Source organism: Scyliorhinus torazame, chromosome 13 (assembly GCF_047496885.1).
Source record: "Scyliorhinus torazame isolate Kashiwa2021f chromosome 13, sScyTor2.1, whole genome shotgun sequence".
Taxonomy (NCBI): domain Eukaryota; kingdom Metazoa; phylum Chordata; class Chondrichthyes; order Carcharhiniformes; family Scyliorhinidae; genus Scyliorhinus; species Scyliorhinus torazame.
In genome coordinates, this window is record NC_092719.1 from 20,282,631 (window position 1) to 20,302,426 (window position 19,796).

At 47.4% G+C, this 19,796-nt stretch overlaps 1 protein-coding gene across 1 annotated transcript in view; it reads left to right on the forward strand.

Moving 5' to 3' along the window:
* Positions 1-5,517: 5,517 nt before the first annotated feature.
* LOC140387871 (carboxypeptidase A1-like) overlaps positions 5,518-19,796 on the forward strand; it is a 56,726-nt gene continuing 42,447 nt past the window's right edge. The window contains exons 1-5 of the mRNA XM_072471130.1: positions 5,518-5,755; positions 6,362-6,432; positions 15,687-15,768; positions 17,255-17,389; positions 18,293-18,388. Of these exons, the coding sequence (XP_072327231.1) occupies positions 6,365-6,432; positions 15,687-15,768; positions 17,255-17,389; positions 18,293-18,388 (381 nt within the window). The 5' untranslated portion in view covers positions 5,518-5,755; positions 6,362-6,364. The remainder of the gene's footprint in view (positions 5,756-6,361; positions 6,433-15,686; positions 15,769-17,254; positions 17,390-18,292; positions 18,389-19,796) is intronic.

Below are 19,796 nucleotides of genomic sequence, written 5' to 3' on the forward strand. Positions count from 1 at the left end.
AGGTACAGAAGTCTGAAGACCCGCACATCCAGACATAGGAACAGCTTCTTCCCCACAGCTACAAGACTCCTCAATGACTCCCCCTCGGACTGATCTGTTCCCTGTAAGAACACTATTCACGACGCCCTATGCTGCTCTTACTCATGTATTTGCTTTGTTTGGCCCCTTGTTCCGCACTGTAATCAATCACTGTTTGTCGATGTACCATTTGTCAATGTGCTTTGTCAATTATTCTTTTTGTCTCCTATGTACATACTGTGTATGTTCCCTTGGCCGCAGATAAATACCTTTCACTGTACTTCGGTACATGTAATAATAATAATCACTTATTGTCACGAGTAGGCTTCAATGAAGTTACTGTGAAAAGCCCCTAGTCGCCACATTCAGGCACTGTTCGGGGAGACTAGTACAGGCATTGAACCCTCGCTGCTGGCATTGTTCTGTACTACAAGCCAGCGATTTAGCCCAGTGTGCTAAATGTGACAATAAATCAATCAATCAATCCTAAATGGTCTACCCTGTATCCTGAGATTGTGTCCCTGGTTCTAGATTCCCCAACCAGGGGAAACATTCTCCCTGCATCTAGTCTCCAGCCCTATTGGAATTTTATATGTTTCAGTCAGATCACCTCTCATCCTTCTAAACTCTAGTGAAGCCAGGCCCAGTTGAACCAATCTCTCCTCATAGAACAAGTCCCGTCAACCCCGGTATCAGCCTAGTGAACGTCTACTGCACCCCCTCTATGTCAAATATGTTCTTTCTTAGGTAGGGGGACCAAATCTACACACAGAACACCAGGTGTAGTCTTACCAAGACCCTGCACAGACCCTCTACTTCTGAACTCAAATCCTCTTGCAATGAAGGCTAACATACCATTTACTTTCCTAATTTGCTGCACCTGCCTCTCCACTTCCATTGGCTGGTGTACAAGGGCACCCAGATCCCTTTGTACATCCACACTTCCCAATATATCATTATTTAAATAATACTCTTCCTTTCTGTTTTTCACACCAAAATGTATAACTGCACATTCAGCCACATTGTATTGTATCTGCCACGTGTTTGCCCACTCACTCAACTTGTCTAAATCATCCTGAAGACTCCTTGCATCCTCCTCACAACTTCACCCAAGTCAGCAAACTTGGAAATATTACATTTGGTTCCCTCATCCAAGTCATTTATATATATCATGCTGGGGATCAAACACTGATCCCTGCGATATCCCACTAGTCACTGCCTGCCACTCGGAAAACCACTGTGCCATCATGCCACCCCGTGTCTATCATCAATTCACAGCTCCACAGCACCACGTACCCGGGTTCGATTCCCAGCTCGGATCACTATCTGTGCGGAGTCTGCACGTTCCCCCTGTGTCTGCATGGGTTTCCTCCAGGTGCTCCGGTTTCCTCCCACAAGTCCTAAAAGACGTGCTTGATAGGTGAAATGGACATGCTGAATTTTCCCTCTGTGTACCCGAACAGGCGCCGGAGTGTGACGACGAGGGGATTTTCACAATAACTTCATTGCAGTGTTAATGTAAGCCTACTTGTGACACTAATAAAGATTATTATCATTATCGATCCATGCCAATACATTATCCCCATCCAAGTGTTTGAATTTTGCCAACTTACCTCGTTTGAGGGACCTTATCAAAAGCCATCTGAAAGTCCAAATGCACCACATCCACTGGTTCTCCCTTACCTATTCTACCAGTTTCATCCTCAAATAACTGCTGGTTTTGCCAATCCAGTTAATAGTTTCCAAATATTCTGTTATCACATCTTTTATACTAGACTACAACATCATCCCCATACAGGTTAACTGGTCTGTAACGCTTCTGTTTTTCTCCCTCCCCGTTTAAATTTGCCACCCTCCAATCTGTAGGGATACCTCCAGTGTCTATAGAATTTTGGAAGATGACCACCAATGTATTCAATATTTCCAGGTTCTGATAACCCCCACGAGGACCATGGGTGATCAATAATAGATCTCCCCTTGAGTCTCGTGGAGTATGAGGTTCCACGGTAACGGCCAGAGGCCCGACCAGCTGGGACTCATTAACTCTTTAGACGCCGGCCCGAACCTGGACCGGCAGTTCTGGTAGTCCCAAGCTAACACTATTGTTGTATGCTGCGGTAATGGCTTTATCTTCGAACTATAAATAAACAAAGTTAACCTTCCTGCCTGTGTCTCCTAGATTACTACACTGGCGACGAGGAGCAAGAACAAGTTTCTGGACAGCCTTGTCATAAGTCGATTCTGGTAAAAGGTGATTCAGTCAGCAAGACGACGAGGACCCGGGCTCCGAACATAGAGGTGGCAGAACCCCGGCCAGAAGTCACTGTCAAGGAAGAGCCCCCAGCAGCAGCACTTCAGCGCTTAGCATGAAAGAGATGATACCCCGTCCGCTGTGCACCCCCCGTCCCAGCCCCAATGACGGTCGGTGCATGGACACATACCAAGAGGCAGAGAAGGCCTCACCATCATGGGAGCGAGGGGGAACATTTGGATTTGAAATAAACAAAGTTAAATCTCCTGCCCATGTCTCCTGGATTACTACACAGGGCCACTTCCTTTAACACTCTGCAATTTTTTTAAAATTTAGAGTACCCAATTCATTTTTTCCAATTAAGGGACAATTTAGCGTGGCCAATCCACCTACCCTGCACATCTTTGGGGTGTGGGGGCGAAACCCACACAAACACGGGGAGAATGTGCAAACCCCACACGGAGAGTGACCCAGAGCCGGGATCGAACCTGGGACCTCAGCGCCGTGAGGCTGCAGTGCTAACCACTGTACCACCAAGCTGCCCTAACTTTGCAATGTAGATTATTAGGCCCTGGTGATTTGCCAGCCTTTAACCCCATTAATTTCCCCATCACCACTTTCTTACTAATACTGATTTCCTTCAATTCTGCCCTCTCACGAGATCCTTCGTTCCCCAACATTTCTCGTAGGTTAGAGTGGCCGCTGGGTGTGGGATCAGAGGGTCGCATATTCTCCATTCTTTGTATCACGGACGAGGTGGGGGGAGAGGGCTGTTGACTGGAGAGAAATTGGGTGGTGAGAGAAGAAATGGCTTTAAGATGAATCAAATTACTTATGCCAGTTCTCTGATTATTCTTCTGTGTTGTGATGGTTTCCCATATCTCTATTGTTACGAAACATTTCCACCTCACCCAGAAACTGCAATCTCTTTCTCAGTTTTGACGACACATGTGGAAAGTGCAGTGGTTACAAATGAGGGGAAAAAACATCCACTGACCACAAAAGAGGAAACTGGTATTGATGTAAAGGGCCTCAAGCCATTTCACAATAGTGTGCTTGGCCAAATGGCATAACTTTTGTAGAAATGCTTGACCCTAACATTATAAGGGGTGTGACATTTAGACTCTCATCAACAGTAATGTTGCAGTGTAATGGGTGAATTAGACGAAGGGTGGGTAAAACCTGTAGCCTGGGGGGCATCATCTGAACAATTTTACCACCTGGGACTTTCTAGCTCTGATACAAACATAAAGCCAGAGAGACTAGCACCAGGGGACATACGGCAGAATTCTCCCATCCTGGGACTAAGTCCTGGGACTGGGCAGGAACGTGGAACGTTTCCTGCTGTGGGGCCAATTGGAAAGCACACCAAATCTCCTGGTCCCGACCTGATTAATTATGCTGCCGGGTGTTTTGCGCCATGTTCCGGGGCAGGGCAGACCTGATGGCACTTTGTCGTAACCGTGCCCCCTATCGAAAACGTGCTCAACAACACTGACCCATTATTGAGCAAAGAAGGTGGACCTCCAGAAATTGAAGGTGGACCTCCTTAACGACGCCAAATCTGGAAGTTCCACCTGTAGATGTCCCCTCACCTGCTGTTGTGGTGTCCAGGAGATCCACAGTTGCAGGTGGCCTCCATCCCGATCTTCGGAGGCAGCACCAGGCATTGTCCGGTTCAGCCCCGACAACTGCACACCACGTCATTCCAGAAGTGTTTTGCACCACCGTGTTTTCTGCCGGCATCGCAGAGAATTGCGTGTCAGTATCCCAGTAGTGGTGTAAGTCTATATTGTGGCCCTCCCCTACCACCATCCCATCTCCCCCAACCCCCACTGCCTACCGCCCGCCATTGAACCCATCAGCGGGGGTATGGGAGGGCCACGGCGGGGTGGGGGGTCCCGGCAGGATGGAGTGGCGTGAACCACTCCGGTGTCGGGCCGCCCCAAAAGGTACGGATTTCTCCGCACCTTTAGGGGCCAAGCACTCACCGTGAGGGTCTAGGCCCGCGCCGGAGTGGTTGGCGCGCCGCCGGCTGGCGGGAAAGGCCTTTGGCGCCATGCCAGCTGGGGCCGAAAGGACTTCGCCGGGCGCCGGAAGTCCACGCATGCGCGGGAGCGTCAGCGGCCGCTGATGTCATCCGGCGCATGCGCAGGGGGGGTGTCTCTTACGCATTGGCCATCGCGGAGGCTGTGGCCGAGGCGGAGGGAAAAGAGTGCCCCCACAGCACAGGCCCGCCTGCGGATCGGTGGGCCCCGATCGCAGGCCAGGCCACCGTGGACCCCGGAGCCCGCCCGCGCCGCCTAGTCCCGCCGGTAAGAGAGGTGGTTTTATTCTTGTCGGCGGGACAGGCATTCCAGCAGCGGGACTTCGGCCTATCGTGGGCCGGGGAATCGCCGGGGGGGGGGGCTCCACCGAATATCCGGTGCCAGAGAATTCGGCAACCGGCGGGGACAGGATTCACGCCAGCCCCCGGCGATTCTCCAACCCGGCGGGGGGGGGTCGGAGAATCCCGCCCAAGGTGTCGACCATTTTGGGCTGAGATAAGGAGAAATGTCTTAACTCATTTAAAGGGGTGTGAATCTTCAGAATTCTCAGTGACTGAGTGGATTCAAGACTATGTCAATATATTTTTAAGCGGTTGGGAAATCCTGGAATGATGGGGAGAAAGTGGAGAAAGAAAGAGATCAGCCATGGTCTTATTGATGGTGGAGCAGTATGACCTACTCCCGTTCCTATTTCTTACATTGTTATGGCCAAGTGCAGGGTTAATACAAATTCATCGCAGAATTTTTGAAAGCTATATAAATCAGACTTTTATCTCTATTGGCACAGGATCTACAAAGGCCCCTGGGGCCTTCACTGGTGGAACCTGGCAGCTCGCAATGGATTATGTAAATTCCCACAGTGTGCTGGACAACTTTCTTCTGAACCTTTGTTAACACTCGATTTGGACTGGCGGGACACCTGGCCAACTTGCAATACATCTCCAGCTTCACAACGTTCCTATAAGGCCGCACAGTATACATTATGAAAAAATGCATACTGATCAAAGATTCACTTTATCACCTAAATGTCACCTGCGAGCGAATTCACTGCAGAATTTGCCAAAATTCCATAAATCAGCTTTGTCGCCTTCAGGCAAAACAAACCCCACACAGGATTCACAAAGCTTCCTGTTACCCACAGGTTCTCATATTTCATTGCATTTCTTATGAAAACAGTTGCAAGTTTTATCAGCCAACCTCAAGCTTATCACAACGCTTTGCGGTATCCGCCTCCCAACATTGATTGCCGTAGAATTGCACAAATACTCAACAACTCAGTTGCGGGCGACATTGCAGCTGCCAGCCTCCACCCGTCAGGAATCTCTCACTGTTTTAACACTTCACCTTTGCAAATTGCAAGACTTTTCTCAGTGGCTAACAAAGATCTTCTGAGGCTGGAAATTTCAACAGGTGGAGGTGAAGAACTCAATACAATAAGGTCAGTGCTGGAAGATTTTGGGGGCGAGAGGAATGGGGAGCTAGCTGGTCTCCTGGGGCGACGCGTGTGGGCGTGGGGACATGGTTATGATGGGCAGTTACAAATTCAAGTTCCTAGTTAACCACTCTCCATAGAACATTGACCTAAGAGAGTGATGAGAATGTGAAAGTTGCTACCCCAGGGGGTAGTTTAAAAGAATATAATAGATACATTTAAGGGGAATCGAGATAAACAGATGATGAAGAGTAGAAGGATAAGTTAGTGGGTTTCAATGAAGATTGTGTGGAGCACGGTTGTGGCCTTTTCCTGCTTCTAATATTTTTTAAAAAGAAGATTTTTAGCCATTACTGAGGTACGGGCATCGTGATGCCATCTGTCTTGGCCATCCCTAGTCATCCTTCGATCAATCTGAAGAAGCTCTGTCCAAACTCTCATGATGGATTTATCATAGAGCCTTGAGTGTTGGAAATTCTGCTTTGGAAGGAACCCAGATACAGTGAAATGTCCCAGTGACACACAGTGACACCAGAGCCGGAATTACCATCAAAATATATTCAAACAAAAAAGTTAGTAACACCGTTATTATTTAATTCTCTATTTCCACAGATAATGAAGGTATTTTGGCTATTTCTCAGTATTGCCTTCGCGACTCCTCATCGCCAGGTAACTTTTGTCGGGTGAGTAACTTCCTTGGTTCATCAACCTTTCTTGAGCTCTGTCGGTTGTCAGTCAATGTGCTCCTAGTGCCTCCTCTCAGACCCACTCCCCTAGGACTTCCATCTAAGCCTTTTACCAACGTAATTAACCCCTCCTATTTTAAGTGGGTTAAGGGGTTAATTCCTTGGAAAAAGGAATGAAGAAAATCTCAGGTGACTAACTTTATTTTCATTGGAGAGAAAGAGACTGAGGGAAGATGTGGTCCAACCTATTGAAATAAGCATCAATGAGGTGAAAATAAACAAGTGGTTTAATTTGGACAATAAGTGTGGGATATGACATCATAAGCACCACATTCATGAGTTGCAGGTAAGGTTAGATGTCAGGCAGAACTTTTCCCGCCATAAATTACTTAATGGGAAAGAAATTCTTCGAGAAAGATTCTCTCAGGGTCAACTGACCCCTTTTAAAACAGATGGATCAATACAAATTAGAAAAGATCTCAGGACGTCCCAAAGCACTTTACGGCCAATGAAGTACTTTTGAATTATGGTTATTATTCAGGAAACACAGCAGACAATTTTCAAAGTGATAATGGGCCTATAATGTTTTTCAGTAAAATTGAGGGATAAATTGTTGTCAGATGTCTGGGGATAATTTCCCTGCTCTTTTTTACAATAATGCCACGGGATCCTTTGCACTCATGTGGAGAGCAGACAGTTTAATTTTCCATTAGATATAGGAGCTGAATTAGGCCATTTGGTCCATCGAGTCTGCTCTACCATTCGATCATGGCGGTTATGTTCCTCATTCCCAATCCCCTGCCTTTTCCCCATAACCTCTGATCCCGTTATCGATCAAGAAATCCCCTTATTAATCAAGAACACCAGATTTGTGTTTGAGGTGCTGTTACCGACAGGCTGCAGGCAAAGAGCTGGAAGGTGGAATTAGGCAGAATAGTTCTTTCTTAGAACATAAAAACTAGGAGCAGGAGTAGGCAATCTAGCCTCTCGAGCCTGCTGCACCATTCAATACGATCATGGCGGAACTCATCAAGGCCTCAACTACACTGTCCTGCCCATTCGCCGTAACCCTTTAACTCTTTAATCCATTACCAATTAAAAATCTCTCTACCTCCTCCTTAAATTTACTCACTGTCCCAGCATCCACCACACTCTGGGGTAGTGAATAGGGCGAAATAGTTTCTCCTCATCTCTGCCAGCAGGGGCAGCATGGTGGCACAGTGATTAGCAGTGCTGCCTCACGGTGCCAGGGACCCGGATTCAGGTTTTCAGGGAGCGGGCGGGAGCCTGGTTAGGGTGCTATTTCAGAGGGTGGGTGCAGACTCGATGGGCTGAATGGCCTCCTTCTGCACACTCGTAGTGATTCTGGTTCTAAATTTGCTACCCCTTATCCTGAGACTGTGACCTCTCGTTTTGGAGGAAGCATCCGCATTTAGAGAATAAAATGCCTTTCCAATTTTCCGACCAAAATGGATGATCTCACACTTATCCAGATTAAACTCCATCTGCTACTCACCTAACCTATCTATAGCCATTTGTAACGTTCTTATTTCCTCATTGCAACTTACTGTCCCACCTATTTTAGTGTTATCTTATAGAGACTTGCGACAAAGTAGTACAGTGAGGGGCAACCTAAGATAGCGAATGGGCCACATGAGTGGCCCTTCTTCACCTCTTAATCATGATCCCCAAGAATAAAATTAAATACGTTTAATACATGCTGCATATTTCAGAGAAAGTTATAGAAAATACTTAAACATTTATATATTAATAGAACTACCATCAACTTCAAATTGTAAAAACAAAATAAATATTTGCACTTTGGACGCAGAGGGAGCTGTCACAGTCAATGTTGTGTGGAATCAGCACGAGCCTCACTCCACTTGGCTTTGCTTTGCGTGCATATCACTTCAGTCATACCGGTAGGAAAAAAAAAACATGCAAATTGAAACCATCGGAATGTGACTACCCTGCACGTGGGCAACGGTCAATAAACTGTCTTGTGGGCTGCACTCAGAGCTCAAATGGACTGCATGTGGCCCCGGGCCACAGGTTGCTCACCACTGATATGGCTCCTGGGCCCTGGATGCTTCCTCAATGCCGCACTGGAGGGTTGGCCTAGATTCTTAGCTTCAAGTTCCCCTCTTCCCATCATTCCGCTGTCCACACTTGCCCTGATATGGAGATTTGAGTATTGTGCTGTTTCCAGCTCGTCCAATCAGAGGCTGGCTTCTGGACAAGCAACCCTGCACCACTTTTCAAATGTTATAAATGAGCCTGTCCTGCCACGGACCCCCTGGCGACCCCAGTTTGGGAATGCCTGAACTAGGCGATCGGCTTTCTGACAATGGACAGTGTAGGACAATCTGATAAATATTAGGCTTGAAAAGTCACAAATAATTCACTTGTTTAAACCACTTGGACGGGATTCTCCCCTACCCGGCGGGGCGGGGGGTCCCGGCGGGACAGGGGGTGCCGGCGGGACAGAGTGGTGTGAACCACTCCGGCGTCGGGCCGCCCCAATGGTACGGAATCCTCCGCACCTTCAGGGGCTAGGCCCGCCCTGGAGTGGTTGGCGCCCCACCAGCCGGCGGGAAAGGAAGGGCCTCCGCCGGCTGGCGCGAGTCGGCGCATGCACGGGAGCGCCAGCGCGTGCTGGCGTCATCCCCGCGCATACGCAGAGGGATTCGCTTCCGCACCGGGAATGGCGGAGGATCACGACTCCGGTGCAGAACAATAGAGTGCCCCCACGGCACAGGCCCGCCCGCGGATCGGTGGGCCCCGACCGCGGGCCAGGCCACCGTGGGGGTACCTCCAGAGGCCAGATCCTCCCGTGACCCCCAAGGAACTCCGGAGCCCGCCCGCGCCGCCAGGTCCCGACGGTAAGGGACCTACTCTAATTTACGCCGGCGGGACTGGCAAAAGACGGACTGGACTTCGGCCCATCGCAGGCCGGAGAATTTGGTCAGCCCCGGGGCCCATTGAGTCGCGCCGGACCCCGCCATTCTCCGAGACAGGCGGCACGACTCACGCCGGGGCAATTTTTGGGGGGCGGAAGAATTCGGAGGACGGCGGGGGCGGGATTCACGCCGACCCCCGACGATTCTCCCACCCGGCGGGGGGGTCGGAGAATCCCGCCCCTTTTGTTTTACTGGATTTTACTCCAGACTTGGATCGTGGTTGAGGTAGCAGACATTCTGTTATGTAATCGTGTTTTGGAAAGTTCTGAGCTTGGAAGAATTGCCTGTTTGCACTTGTCTGCTGAATTTCCCTCACTGAGCAGGCGTTTGATATCCCCCGTCAACAGCCCTCCCATCCACCTCCACAACAATCACCCAAGTGGGGTGTCAGGGCCAGACTAGGGTCAGGACATTCCAAACTGATTTTATCAAAAGTGTAGCATTTTGTAATGTGAAATAAAGATAAAAACGTAAAACTGGAACAAGAGAAACTGCAGCAAAGGTGCAGGATGTCAATCAGAGTCAGAAAATGGATAGGTTAATATTAATGATGTGACTTTCATTGGAATTGTTTATCTACCAGTAAACTGTGTAAATCTGGGCCTGTTCTCACTGGAAAAGGGAGTGGTGATGTGATTGCTTTAAAAAAATTTCAGTCATTAAGTTATGTTAGTCATAGCAAGTGCAGCAGTGGAATCAGAGTCTAAAAGTGCTGGGTTCAAGGACTTGAAACAATAACAGTTTATTGAATACTCTTGAGCAGCTCTTACATGCTGCGTGTCTGTCTGCGCTCTGGGGAGAACTCCTGCGCTCCCAACACGTGACCTCTTGTGCGTCATCACAGCGTCCACATGCCCACCCAGTCTACATCTTCCCCGTTTAAGTTAGGACAACCAAGGCTGGCATGTGGCGCGGTGGTTAGCACTGGGAATGCAGCGCTGAGGACCCGGGTTCGAATCCCGGCCCTGGGTCACTGTCCGTGTGGAGTTTGCACATTCGCCCCATGTCTGCGTGGGTTTCACCCCCACAACCCAAAGATGTGCTGGTTAGGTGGATTGGCCATGCTAAATTCCCCCTTAATTGGAAAAGAAAAAGAATTGGCTACTCTAAATTTAATTTTAAAAAAAGTTGGGACAACCGGTGACCTGAGGTGTAAGAAAAATAGCCACTGGATGCAAACTACTTACAACATATAAATTGAACAGGCTAACAATGCATAACATGGTGCAAAACACTGGCAAGGCTGCATGCCGTATCTCCGCAGAGAGGTGGGGATGATGAATCGCTGGCCATGCAGTATCAGGATATTTTCATAGAATTATAGAATCCCTACCATGCAGAAGGGGGCCATTTGGTCCATCAAGTCTGCACCGACCCTCTGAAAGAGCACCCTACCCAGTGCCACTCCCTTGCCCTATCCCTGTAACTCCACCTAACCTTCACATCTTTGGACTGTGGGAGGAAACCTGAGCACCCGGAGGAAACCCACGGGGAGAACGTGCAGACTCCGCACAGACAGTGACCAAGTCCGCTGCTTGCGGACAAGATCACTATGGACCCCACACACAATGCGATCTGACAAATTCATTGGTAATAGTGCCAAATGCACATTTTTTCCAAGACTTTTAGCGTCATGGTGTAAAGGTAAAGTCGGCATAGTCCCTTTGAGGGGGAGAGCTGACTGATGGTGATTTAACCTGAGAATCACCACACCTCAGGCGAGGGGCAAGGTTGAGAAAGCGAGGCCTTCATGAATAACCTCAACTGGTACAGGAATTGAACCTGCGCTGTTGGCCTCACTTTGCATCAGCTATTTAGCCAACTGAGCTAAACCGGCCCCCGTGTCACAGTGTAGGATTGAATCGATTCATCAAATACTCTGTTGGGAGTATAAAATGTTTGTCGATCGAGTGCGATGTTCTTTACTGGTAAGAAAATGTTCTCAAACATTTTTAACAGTATCTCAGTGTCCTCTTTCTCCTCCATTTGGAAAACAAAAGATTCAAATTCTGGGTGGCCTCAGGCCTGCTTCATGTAGTGAGGCGTATGCTTGTACTGTTTTGGATTTCCAGCACCGCAGTAAATGCGCCATTTTGTCCCAGTTGTCCTCAATGTTTCCATTGAACACGAGCAGGTGGATGTGGCAAAGGCCCTGTGCCATTCTGTCAACACCTGACACCATGAAGTACTGTGTTTGAAAAGCTGGAGATCAAGGGATTGGATTGATTGGATTGGATTTGTTTATTGTCACGTGTACCGAGGTACAGTGAAAAGTATTTTTCTGCGAGCAGCTCAACAGATCATTAAGTACATGAGAAGAAAAGGGAATAAAAGAAAATACATAATAGGGCAACACAACATATACAATGTAATTACATAAGCACTGGCATCGGATGAAGCATACAGGGTGTAGTGTTAATGAAGTCAGTCCATAAGAGGGTCATTTAGGAGTCTGGTGACAGTGGAGAAGAAGCTGTTTTTGAGTCTGTTCGTGCGTGTTCTCAGACTTCTGTATCTCCTGCCCGATGGAAGAAGTTGGAAGAGTGAGTAAGCCGGGTGGGAGGGATCTTTGATTATACTGCCCGCTTTCCCCAGGCAGCGGGAGGTGTAGATAGAGTCAATGGATGGGAGGTAGGTTTGTGTGATGGACTGGGCGGTGTTCACGACTCTCTGAAGTTTCTTGCGGTCCTGGGCCGAGCAGTTGCCATACCAGGCTGTGATGCAGCCTGATAGGATGCTTTCTATGGTGCATCTGTAAAACTTGGTAAGAGTCAATGTGGACATGCCGAATTTCCTTAGTTTCCTGAGGAAGTATAGGCGCTGTTGTGCTTTCTTGGTGGTAGCATCGACGTGGGTGGACCAGGACAGATTTTTGGAGATGTGCACCCCTAGGAATTTGAAACTGCTAACCATCTCCACCTCGGTCCCGTTGATGCTGACAGGGGTGTGTACAGTACTTTGCTTCCTGAAGTCAATTACCAGCTCTTTAGTTTTGCTGGCATTGAGGGAGAGATTGTTGTCGCTACACCACTCCACTAGGTTCTCTATCTCCCTCCTGTATTCGGACTCATCGTTATTCGAGATCTGGCCCACTATGGTCGTATCGTCAGCAAACTTGTAGATGGAGTTGGAACCAAGTTTTGCCACGCAGTCGTGTGTGTACAGGGAGTAGAGTAGGGGGCTAAGTACGCAGCCTTGCGGGGCGCCGGTGTTGAGGATTATTAAGGGGCTGTTTAGCACAGGGCTAAATCGCTGGCTTTGAAAGCAGACCAAGGCAGGCCAGCAGCATGGTTCGATTCCTGTAACAGCCTCCCTGAACAGGCGCCGGAATGTGGCGACTAGGGGCTTTTCACAGTGACTTCATTTGAAGCCTACTTGTGACAATAAGCGATTTTCATTTTCATATTGTGGAAGAGGTGTTGTTGTTCATTCTTACTGATTGTGGTCTGTTGGTCAGAAAATCGAGGATCCAGTTGCAGAGTGGGGAGCCAAGTCCTAGGTTTTGGAGCTTTGATATGAGCTTGGCTGGGATTATGGTGTTGAAGGCGGAGATGTAGTCAATAAATAGGAGTCTAATGTAGGAGTCCTTGTTTTCGAGATGCTCGAGGGATGAGCATAGGGCCAGGGAAATGGTGTCTGATGTGGACCGATTGCAGTGGTATTCGAATTGCAGTGGATCAAGGCGTTCTGGGAGTATGGAGGTGATGCGCTTCATGATCAACCTCTCGAAGCACTTCATTATGACTGAAGTCAGGGCCACTGGTTGGTAGTCATTGGGTTGCCTCAAACAATAACAGTTTATGGAATATCCTGAGCAGCTCTTACATGCTGTGTGTCTGCTCGTAATCCCGGGAGAACTCCCGTGCTCCCAACACGTAACCTCTTATGTACCCGCATCATCACAGCCTCCACGTGGACCACTTAGTCTACTCAGGGGACAAGGCCTCCGCTTGAAGGAAAGGGGTTGTATTCCAAACTGTGTAAACGATACTTCAGTGGATGAGGAGAGAAGGGGGGTAGTTAGTATTTATTCATTCGAATGCAACTTAGATTGATTCCTTTCAGTGAATACGGCAGTGAATCAAGATCGACTACCAACACCTTTAGAGGGCGAGCAGGGACAGGTAATAAATCCTGAAATAAAAACAGAAAATGCTGGGAAGATTTAGCGCGCCTGGAAGAGAGAGAAATGGAGTTAATGTTTCGAGTCCATGTGATTTTTCTTCCTGACCTTGTCAGTGACGCCCAAACAACGGGAATGAATAAGAAGAATTCAAAGTATGTTGTGAGATGTTCTCTGTATCTGTTGGGATAGAACGCACATCAGCACTTTTAGTCAGAAGGGAAGGGCTGCCAACTCTGGTTGGACGTATTCCTGGAGGTTTCATCACATGACCTTCTGCCTCCAATTTCCCATCCCCCACAATCGGTCACCCAAAACGCCAATCCTCATGGGGCACTATCTTCCCACACAAATTAGAAAGTGAACAGTCCCTTCCATATCCAATTAGCAAATTCTTTACTGTCAGTCAAACTACCTGTTTCTCCTTGTATCCAATATTTTTATAAGTAATAAAGACAATGTCCAAAGAATGACTTGTTAATGTCCCTATGAATTTTCCCCCAGGTTTATCTATGGTCTTTAATTCCTGGAAACTAGTCTATAATTCCTGGAAATGTCAAGGCAATCCCAGATGGTTGCTAATGCCAGCAAAGGGATACACTTGATGGAGAAAACCTTTTTCTTGCATGAACTGTGACACTCGCTATATCTCTCAATCTTTCTCCAAATATTACATTGGTTATCATCTGAACCAGTTATATACTTTTCTTCCAAGAACTGACATATTCTGTTAGCTTTTCTTTTCCCAGAGTCTAAGGCCTGGATTCTCGCCCCCAAGTCGGGAGTTGGGCCCACTACCCCTAGACAGTACAGAGGCAGCAGCAGCAGGAGCAGCCTATTGTGAGGCATACTGAGTGAAAGGTTAGCCTCAGTGCTCTCGAACTTTGTCCCAGATGTAAAAACAAACAAGAGAACAAAGCACATCTCTCTCACCCTCACTCCCTAACATCCCTTTACCCCCCACACACCTCCCATTCCCCATCCATGCCAACTCATGCCACCTCATGCCCTCTACCCATCACTCTTTGCGCTTAACATCCTCTATGCCAAGTCACACAGTTTCCACCATGGACAGACCTCAGGATCCATGCTACAACAAAATAAAGTTATTAGCATCCATTTCAGACTTTATTATTATTAACTCAATCATCAAAACCTATTCACCACATCCAAATTACTTCAACAACTTAATCCCTTATAAAAGCAAACATTGCATGTAAGTACCCAATCCCTTATAAAAGCAAGTATTTGTATTCATAGCCCCACATACAGTTTTGTAGCTGTCAATCAAACTGTGAACCAACAGGCATCCCACTGTGACAATGGATGGTTGTGAAGTCAGTCATCCACCATAAAGTCTAAGATTATAACCTTCAGGTTTATGTCAACAGACAGAATGAAATAGCAATCACTTTTTAAAAATGCACACTTTTTATTTAAAGGGCAGGTGATTTAAGTGGCTTGACAGCTTGTCAGTCCCAATGAGTTTATCCACATTATATGTACATTCATGTCTACTTTCAACAAGCCGAAAGGGCACCTTACCTCCCCCAAAGGGAAACATGACCTCTCCGAAAGGACACTTTACCTCTCCCAAAGAATACCTTTCCTCTCCTATAGTGCACCTTGCCACTCCCAAATGGATCGCTAGACTTACCTGGGCCTTTTCAAAAGGTACACTACCTTTCCAAATATCTCTGATAGATTTAGACCTTTTCTTCAAAGGTCTAGATCTCACAAGTCATCTTTTGGACATCCCTCCAATGAAAATTGGATCAGTCTGGAGGTAGTTGCCTGAATGAATCATGGACGTGCAAAGTACAACCCTCCTCTATTTATAGCATGACCAATCCACCTAACCTGCACACCTTTTGACTGTGGGAGGAACCGGTGCACCTGAAGGATATCCAAGTCCTAGCCTTCATCTTGTTACAATGCCAGGGACCCAGGTTCGATTCCCGGCTTGGGTCACTGTCTGTGCGGAGTCTGCACGTTCTCCCCATGTCTGCGTGGGTTTCCTCCAGGTGCTCCAGTTTCCTCCCACAAGTCCCGAAAGGCGTGCTGCTAGGTGAATTGGACATTCTGAATTGGTCTACAATTTCCTATGTTCGTCTATATCATCATTTGAATTTGAAATGACCTCTACCTCCATTTTTTAAATCCCTTAGTCATCAGGTATTGCGTATCCTTGTCAACAGTGAGGAACAGCTGGCTCTTGTGAAATCCCTGAAGGAATTGAAGCATTTGAAGGTAATTGTTCAAATTTTTAAAAATACATTTAGAGTATCGAATTATTTTTTTTCCAATTAAAGGGCAATTTAGCGTGGCCAATCCACCTACCCTGCACATCTTTGGGTTGTGGGGGTGAGACCCACGTAAACACGGGGAGAATGTGCAAACTCCACACAGACAGTGACCCGGGGCCGGGATCGAACTTGGGACCTCGGTGCCGTGAGGCAGCAGTGCTAACCACTGCACCACATGCCACCCGTAATTGTTCCAATTTAATCGCAAAATGTTTCTACGTCAAAGGTATTGGGTCATTTTGAGAACATGGGGCCTTAAGCCAGACAATCATATTGACAGACATATGCAGGTGGGATAACCCCAAAATTGTAGGCCTGCGATCTCAACCAATTGTCCCTTCTCTCTGCAACCTTTGACAATGTAACCTGGGTGTCACACTTCAATGCATCTTGGTGTACCTGATCTTCTCTCTGACCCTTGTCAGCTTCTTGCTGTATGGATATAGGCCCATCGCTTTGGTTTCTCAAACAGATCTGCTCTCTGTACTTGGGGACCAGGTTGTAGGGTAACTGAACAAGTGAATGTGAGCCATCAATGTCGTGTTGGTCTCATTGCCAGAACTGGGATCCAGGGTTGTTGAGGCCACGACACTGCGCTTTCCGGTGAAGTGACTTGCAGGAAAGAGAACTTACATTTAGGGTCTTTCACAACCTTGGGCATCCCAGTGAATCTATCTTTAATGATCGCTGAGAGATTGATATTGGCCCGGACACGAGGCATAACTCCCCTGCTTTTCTGCAAAGTAGAGCCATGGGAGCCTTTGCTTCCACCTGAGAGAAAAGATGGGGGGTACTCACTTCTCATATGAAACAGCAACTCTGACAGTGCAGCACACCCTCAGCGCTGCACTGGAGCATCATGTGCAGCTCAAGAAGCTCGACACTGTCCAACACAAAGCAGCCTTGATTGGCATCCCATCTACCACCATAAACTTGCACTATCCATCTGCCACTGGCTCATTGTGGCTGCCGTGGGCACCATGTACAAGATGTACTTTGGACTGGCCAAGCCTCCTTTGACACCTTCCAAACATGCAATGTTTACCATCTAAAAGAACAAGGGCGGCAAACGCTTGGGAACCACGCCTCCTGCAAGCTCCCCTCCAAGTTGCATACAATGTGATTTGGTCATATACTGCTGTTCCTTCACTGTCACTGGATCCAAATTCTGCATGCTAGTGCCTATCTATCTGCACTGTGGGTGCACCTACAGTGGTTGGACTGCAGTGGATCAGGAAAGTGACTCACCACTACATTCCCAAAGTCAATTAGGGATGGGTAATAAATGCATTTTTTTTAAAAAACATGTAGGAGTGTGATTTGAGCTCTCAACCTTCTGACTCTGGGGCAAGCATATTATCAAAGCCATAGCTGACACCTTTTATCTCACTTTCTATAATGAAGAGAACTCTGAAATGTTTCCTTTGCAGCTCAATTTCTGGAAAGCACCTGAAAGGACTGACCTCCCGATTGAAATACGGGTCCCTCGCAAGCATGCCCACACTGTCAAATCCTTTCTGGAGTCTAATGGCATCACATATTCCGTCATGATCAAGAATCTTCAGGTAAATCTGGTAATGTTTCCGACTCCTGGCCCATGCTGTGCGATTTGCTTCTTTGTGACTGAGTGGGGAAGCAGTTTGGCTACTCACTGCTCCTACTCAGCTTGCGATAGCAAGGACGGCTCACTGAACACCAGTACAATGTTATAGGGCTGTTAAAATAGGAAACAGAATTGTGCCATACATAGTCAAGAATATAACATGCATATCTATCCAAGGAGGTGACATTAAAACTATCGTATTTGCCCCTGGTGAGACTACATCAAGAGTCTTTTTGGTGTCCCTATTTGGGGATTGTTCTCCTCAGAGCAGAGAAGGAGGAGATTTAATATCGATGCCTAAAGTTATTTGGGATATTAATACGATAAATAGGAATAAATAGTTTCCACGGGCAGCAGGATTGATAATCAAAAGGGGACAGAATTTTGACAAAATCACCAGAGGGGAGATACGGAGAATTGTTTCACCAGCGAGTTCTCGATCGCACTGCCTGAAAGGGTGGTGGAAGCAGATTCAATAGCAACTGTCAAAGTGGAATTGGATAAATACTTGAAGGGCAGTTGGAGCTAGGAGGCGATCACATGATGAAACCTCCAGGAATGTGTCCAACCAAAGTTGACAACCCTATCATGATCTCGTGACGTTATTTCACTGGGAGTTATCCTCGGTGTTCTGGTCAGCATCCCTCCCTCAACCTATAAACCATCGTTCATCTGCCTCATAATTCATTGGTGGGATGTAGCAGAATGGATGTGAGAAAACAACAGACACTGGGCTGCTATACCTAATTCATTGCGTAAAGTACTTTCACTTGGGAGAGGGTTTTTTTGTTGTTGCAAATTTGAATATATTAATCAGTTATTTGCAGTTTTTGAAACTGAATTCCTGTCCAATCTTGCTTTTCAGTCTTTGGCGGATGAAGAGCATGTAAGAATGTTGTTCTCCGATCAGAGAAATGGCACCAACGGCTTTGATTACAGATCCTACCACAATCTAAAGGAGGTGAGAACCTATATACCCTGCTGTGTTATCCTCAACGGTCTGTATCGCGTTACTAGGTCTGCCCTGATAATTGTACCGTACCATAGCTAACTGGTTCAACACCAACAACAACTTCCATTTGCATGGCATCTTTAACACAATAAAACATTGCAAGACTAAGATCAAACAAAGACTGACGCCAAGCCACATAAGGAGACACGAGGACAGGTGACCAAAAATTTGAGGCAAAGTGATGGATTTTGAGGAGTATCTTCAAGGATGAGAGCGGGTTGGAGAAGTGAAGAGGCTGGGTGGAGGATATTTCAAAGCTCAAGGAAAGCGAGGAAGCCCAGGGAACCTGAAATGGAGGAATACAGAAATCTTTTATAGGTTTGGAGGAGGTGACAGAGCTAAGATCAAAACATTAGGCTGAGAAATTTAAAATCAGGGCATTGCAGGTCTGACAGTCAGGTCAGCAAACGCAGGGGTGAAGGAGTTGTGAGTTAAGATATGGGAAGGAGAGTTTTGGGTGAGCTCTAGCTTACGGTGTGTGATAGGAATTGGGGGCTGACCAGAAGACTTTTGGAACAGTAAAATCTGAAAACAACACAGGCATGGAGGAGGGTTTCAGCAGCAGTTGGATTGAGACACAAGGGGAAATGGGTGAGGTTCCGGAGGTGGAACTTGGCAGTCGTGATCATGAAGAGAATATGGGGCAGAATTGTTTTGGCTGGGTGGGTTTTGATGTCAGTTCCCCACAGCCATTTAACACTCCTGGAGATGGGACATGAGGCTCCCACTCACTGTTATTTGAACAGGAAGAATATTCAGGATAATGGGGAGAAGACGGGAGAATGGCACTAAATGAATTGCTCATTTGGAGAGCTGGAACTGGCACAAAGGGTCAAATAGCCTCCTTCTGCATTGTAACAGTTCGGTGAAGTTTCACTTTGGAGAGCGGCCGGCCAATCTGATTGGCTAGAAGCTCCATAATCCCAGCAACACCACCAACTTGAGAGCTACAGCTGGAACTACAGGCAGTCCACAGATTGTAAGTGCTAGGGGCCCAGAACCTAGTAGGAGTGGAGACTATGGTTGGTTGCGGGGGGGGCAGATGTGGGAGGGTGAGGGAGGCGTTGGTCAGGTTGGACAGGTGATGGTAGGGAGGACGAGAGGAAGTGAGGAAGGGAGGGAGGTAGAGAGCGCACAGGGGTGAAGGGGCCTGATTGGGAAGGGGGCCCGTGTGGGAGACACCCTTCTGCCCACCTTCCGCCTGAGGTCCAAGTAAGATAACCTTCCAGGCTTCCACCAATCCTTAACCCCCAATCCCTGACTTAATCCGGCCGACTTCAAAATTGCATCTGGGTAATTGGCCACTTAAGGCCTTCAATCAGGAGGCATTGTGGTGAGGGCAGGCCTGTCACTCTAG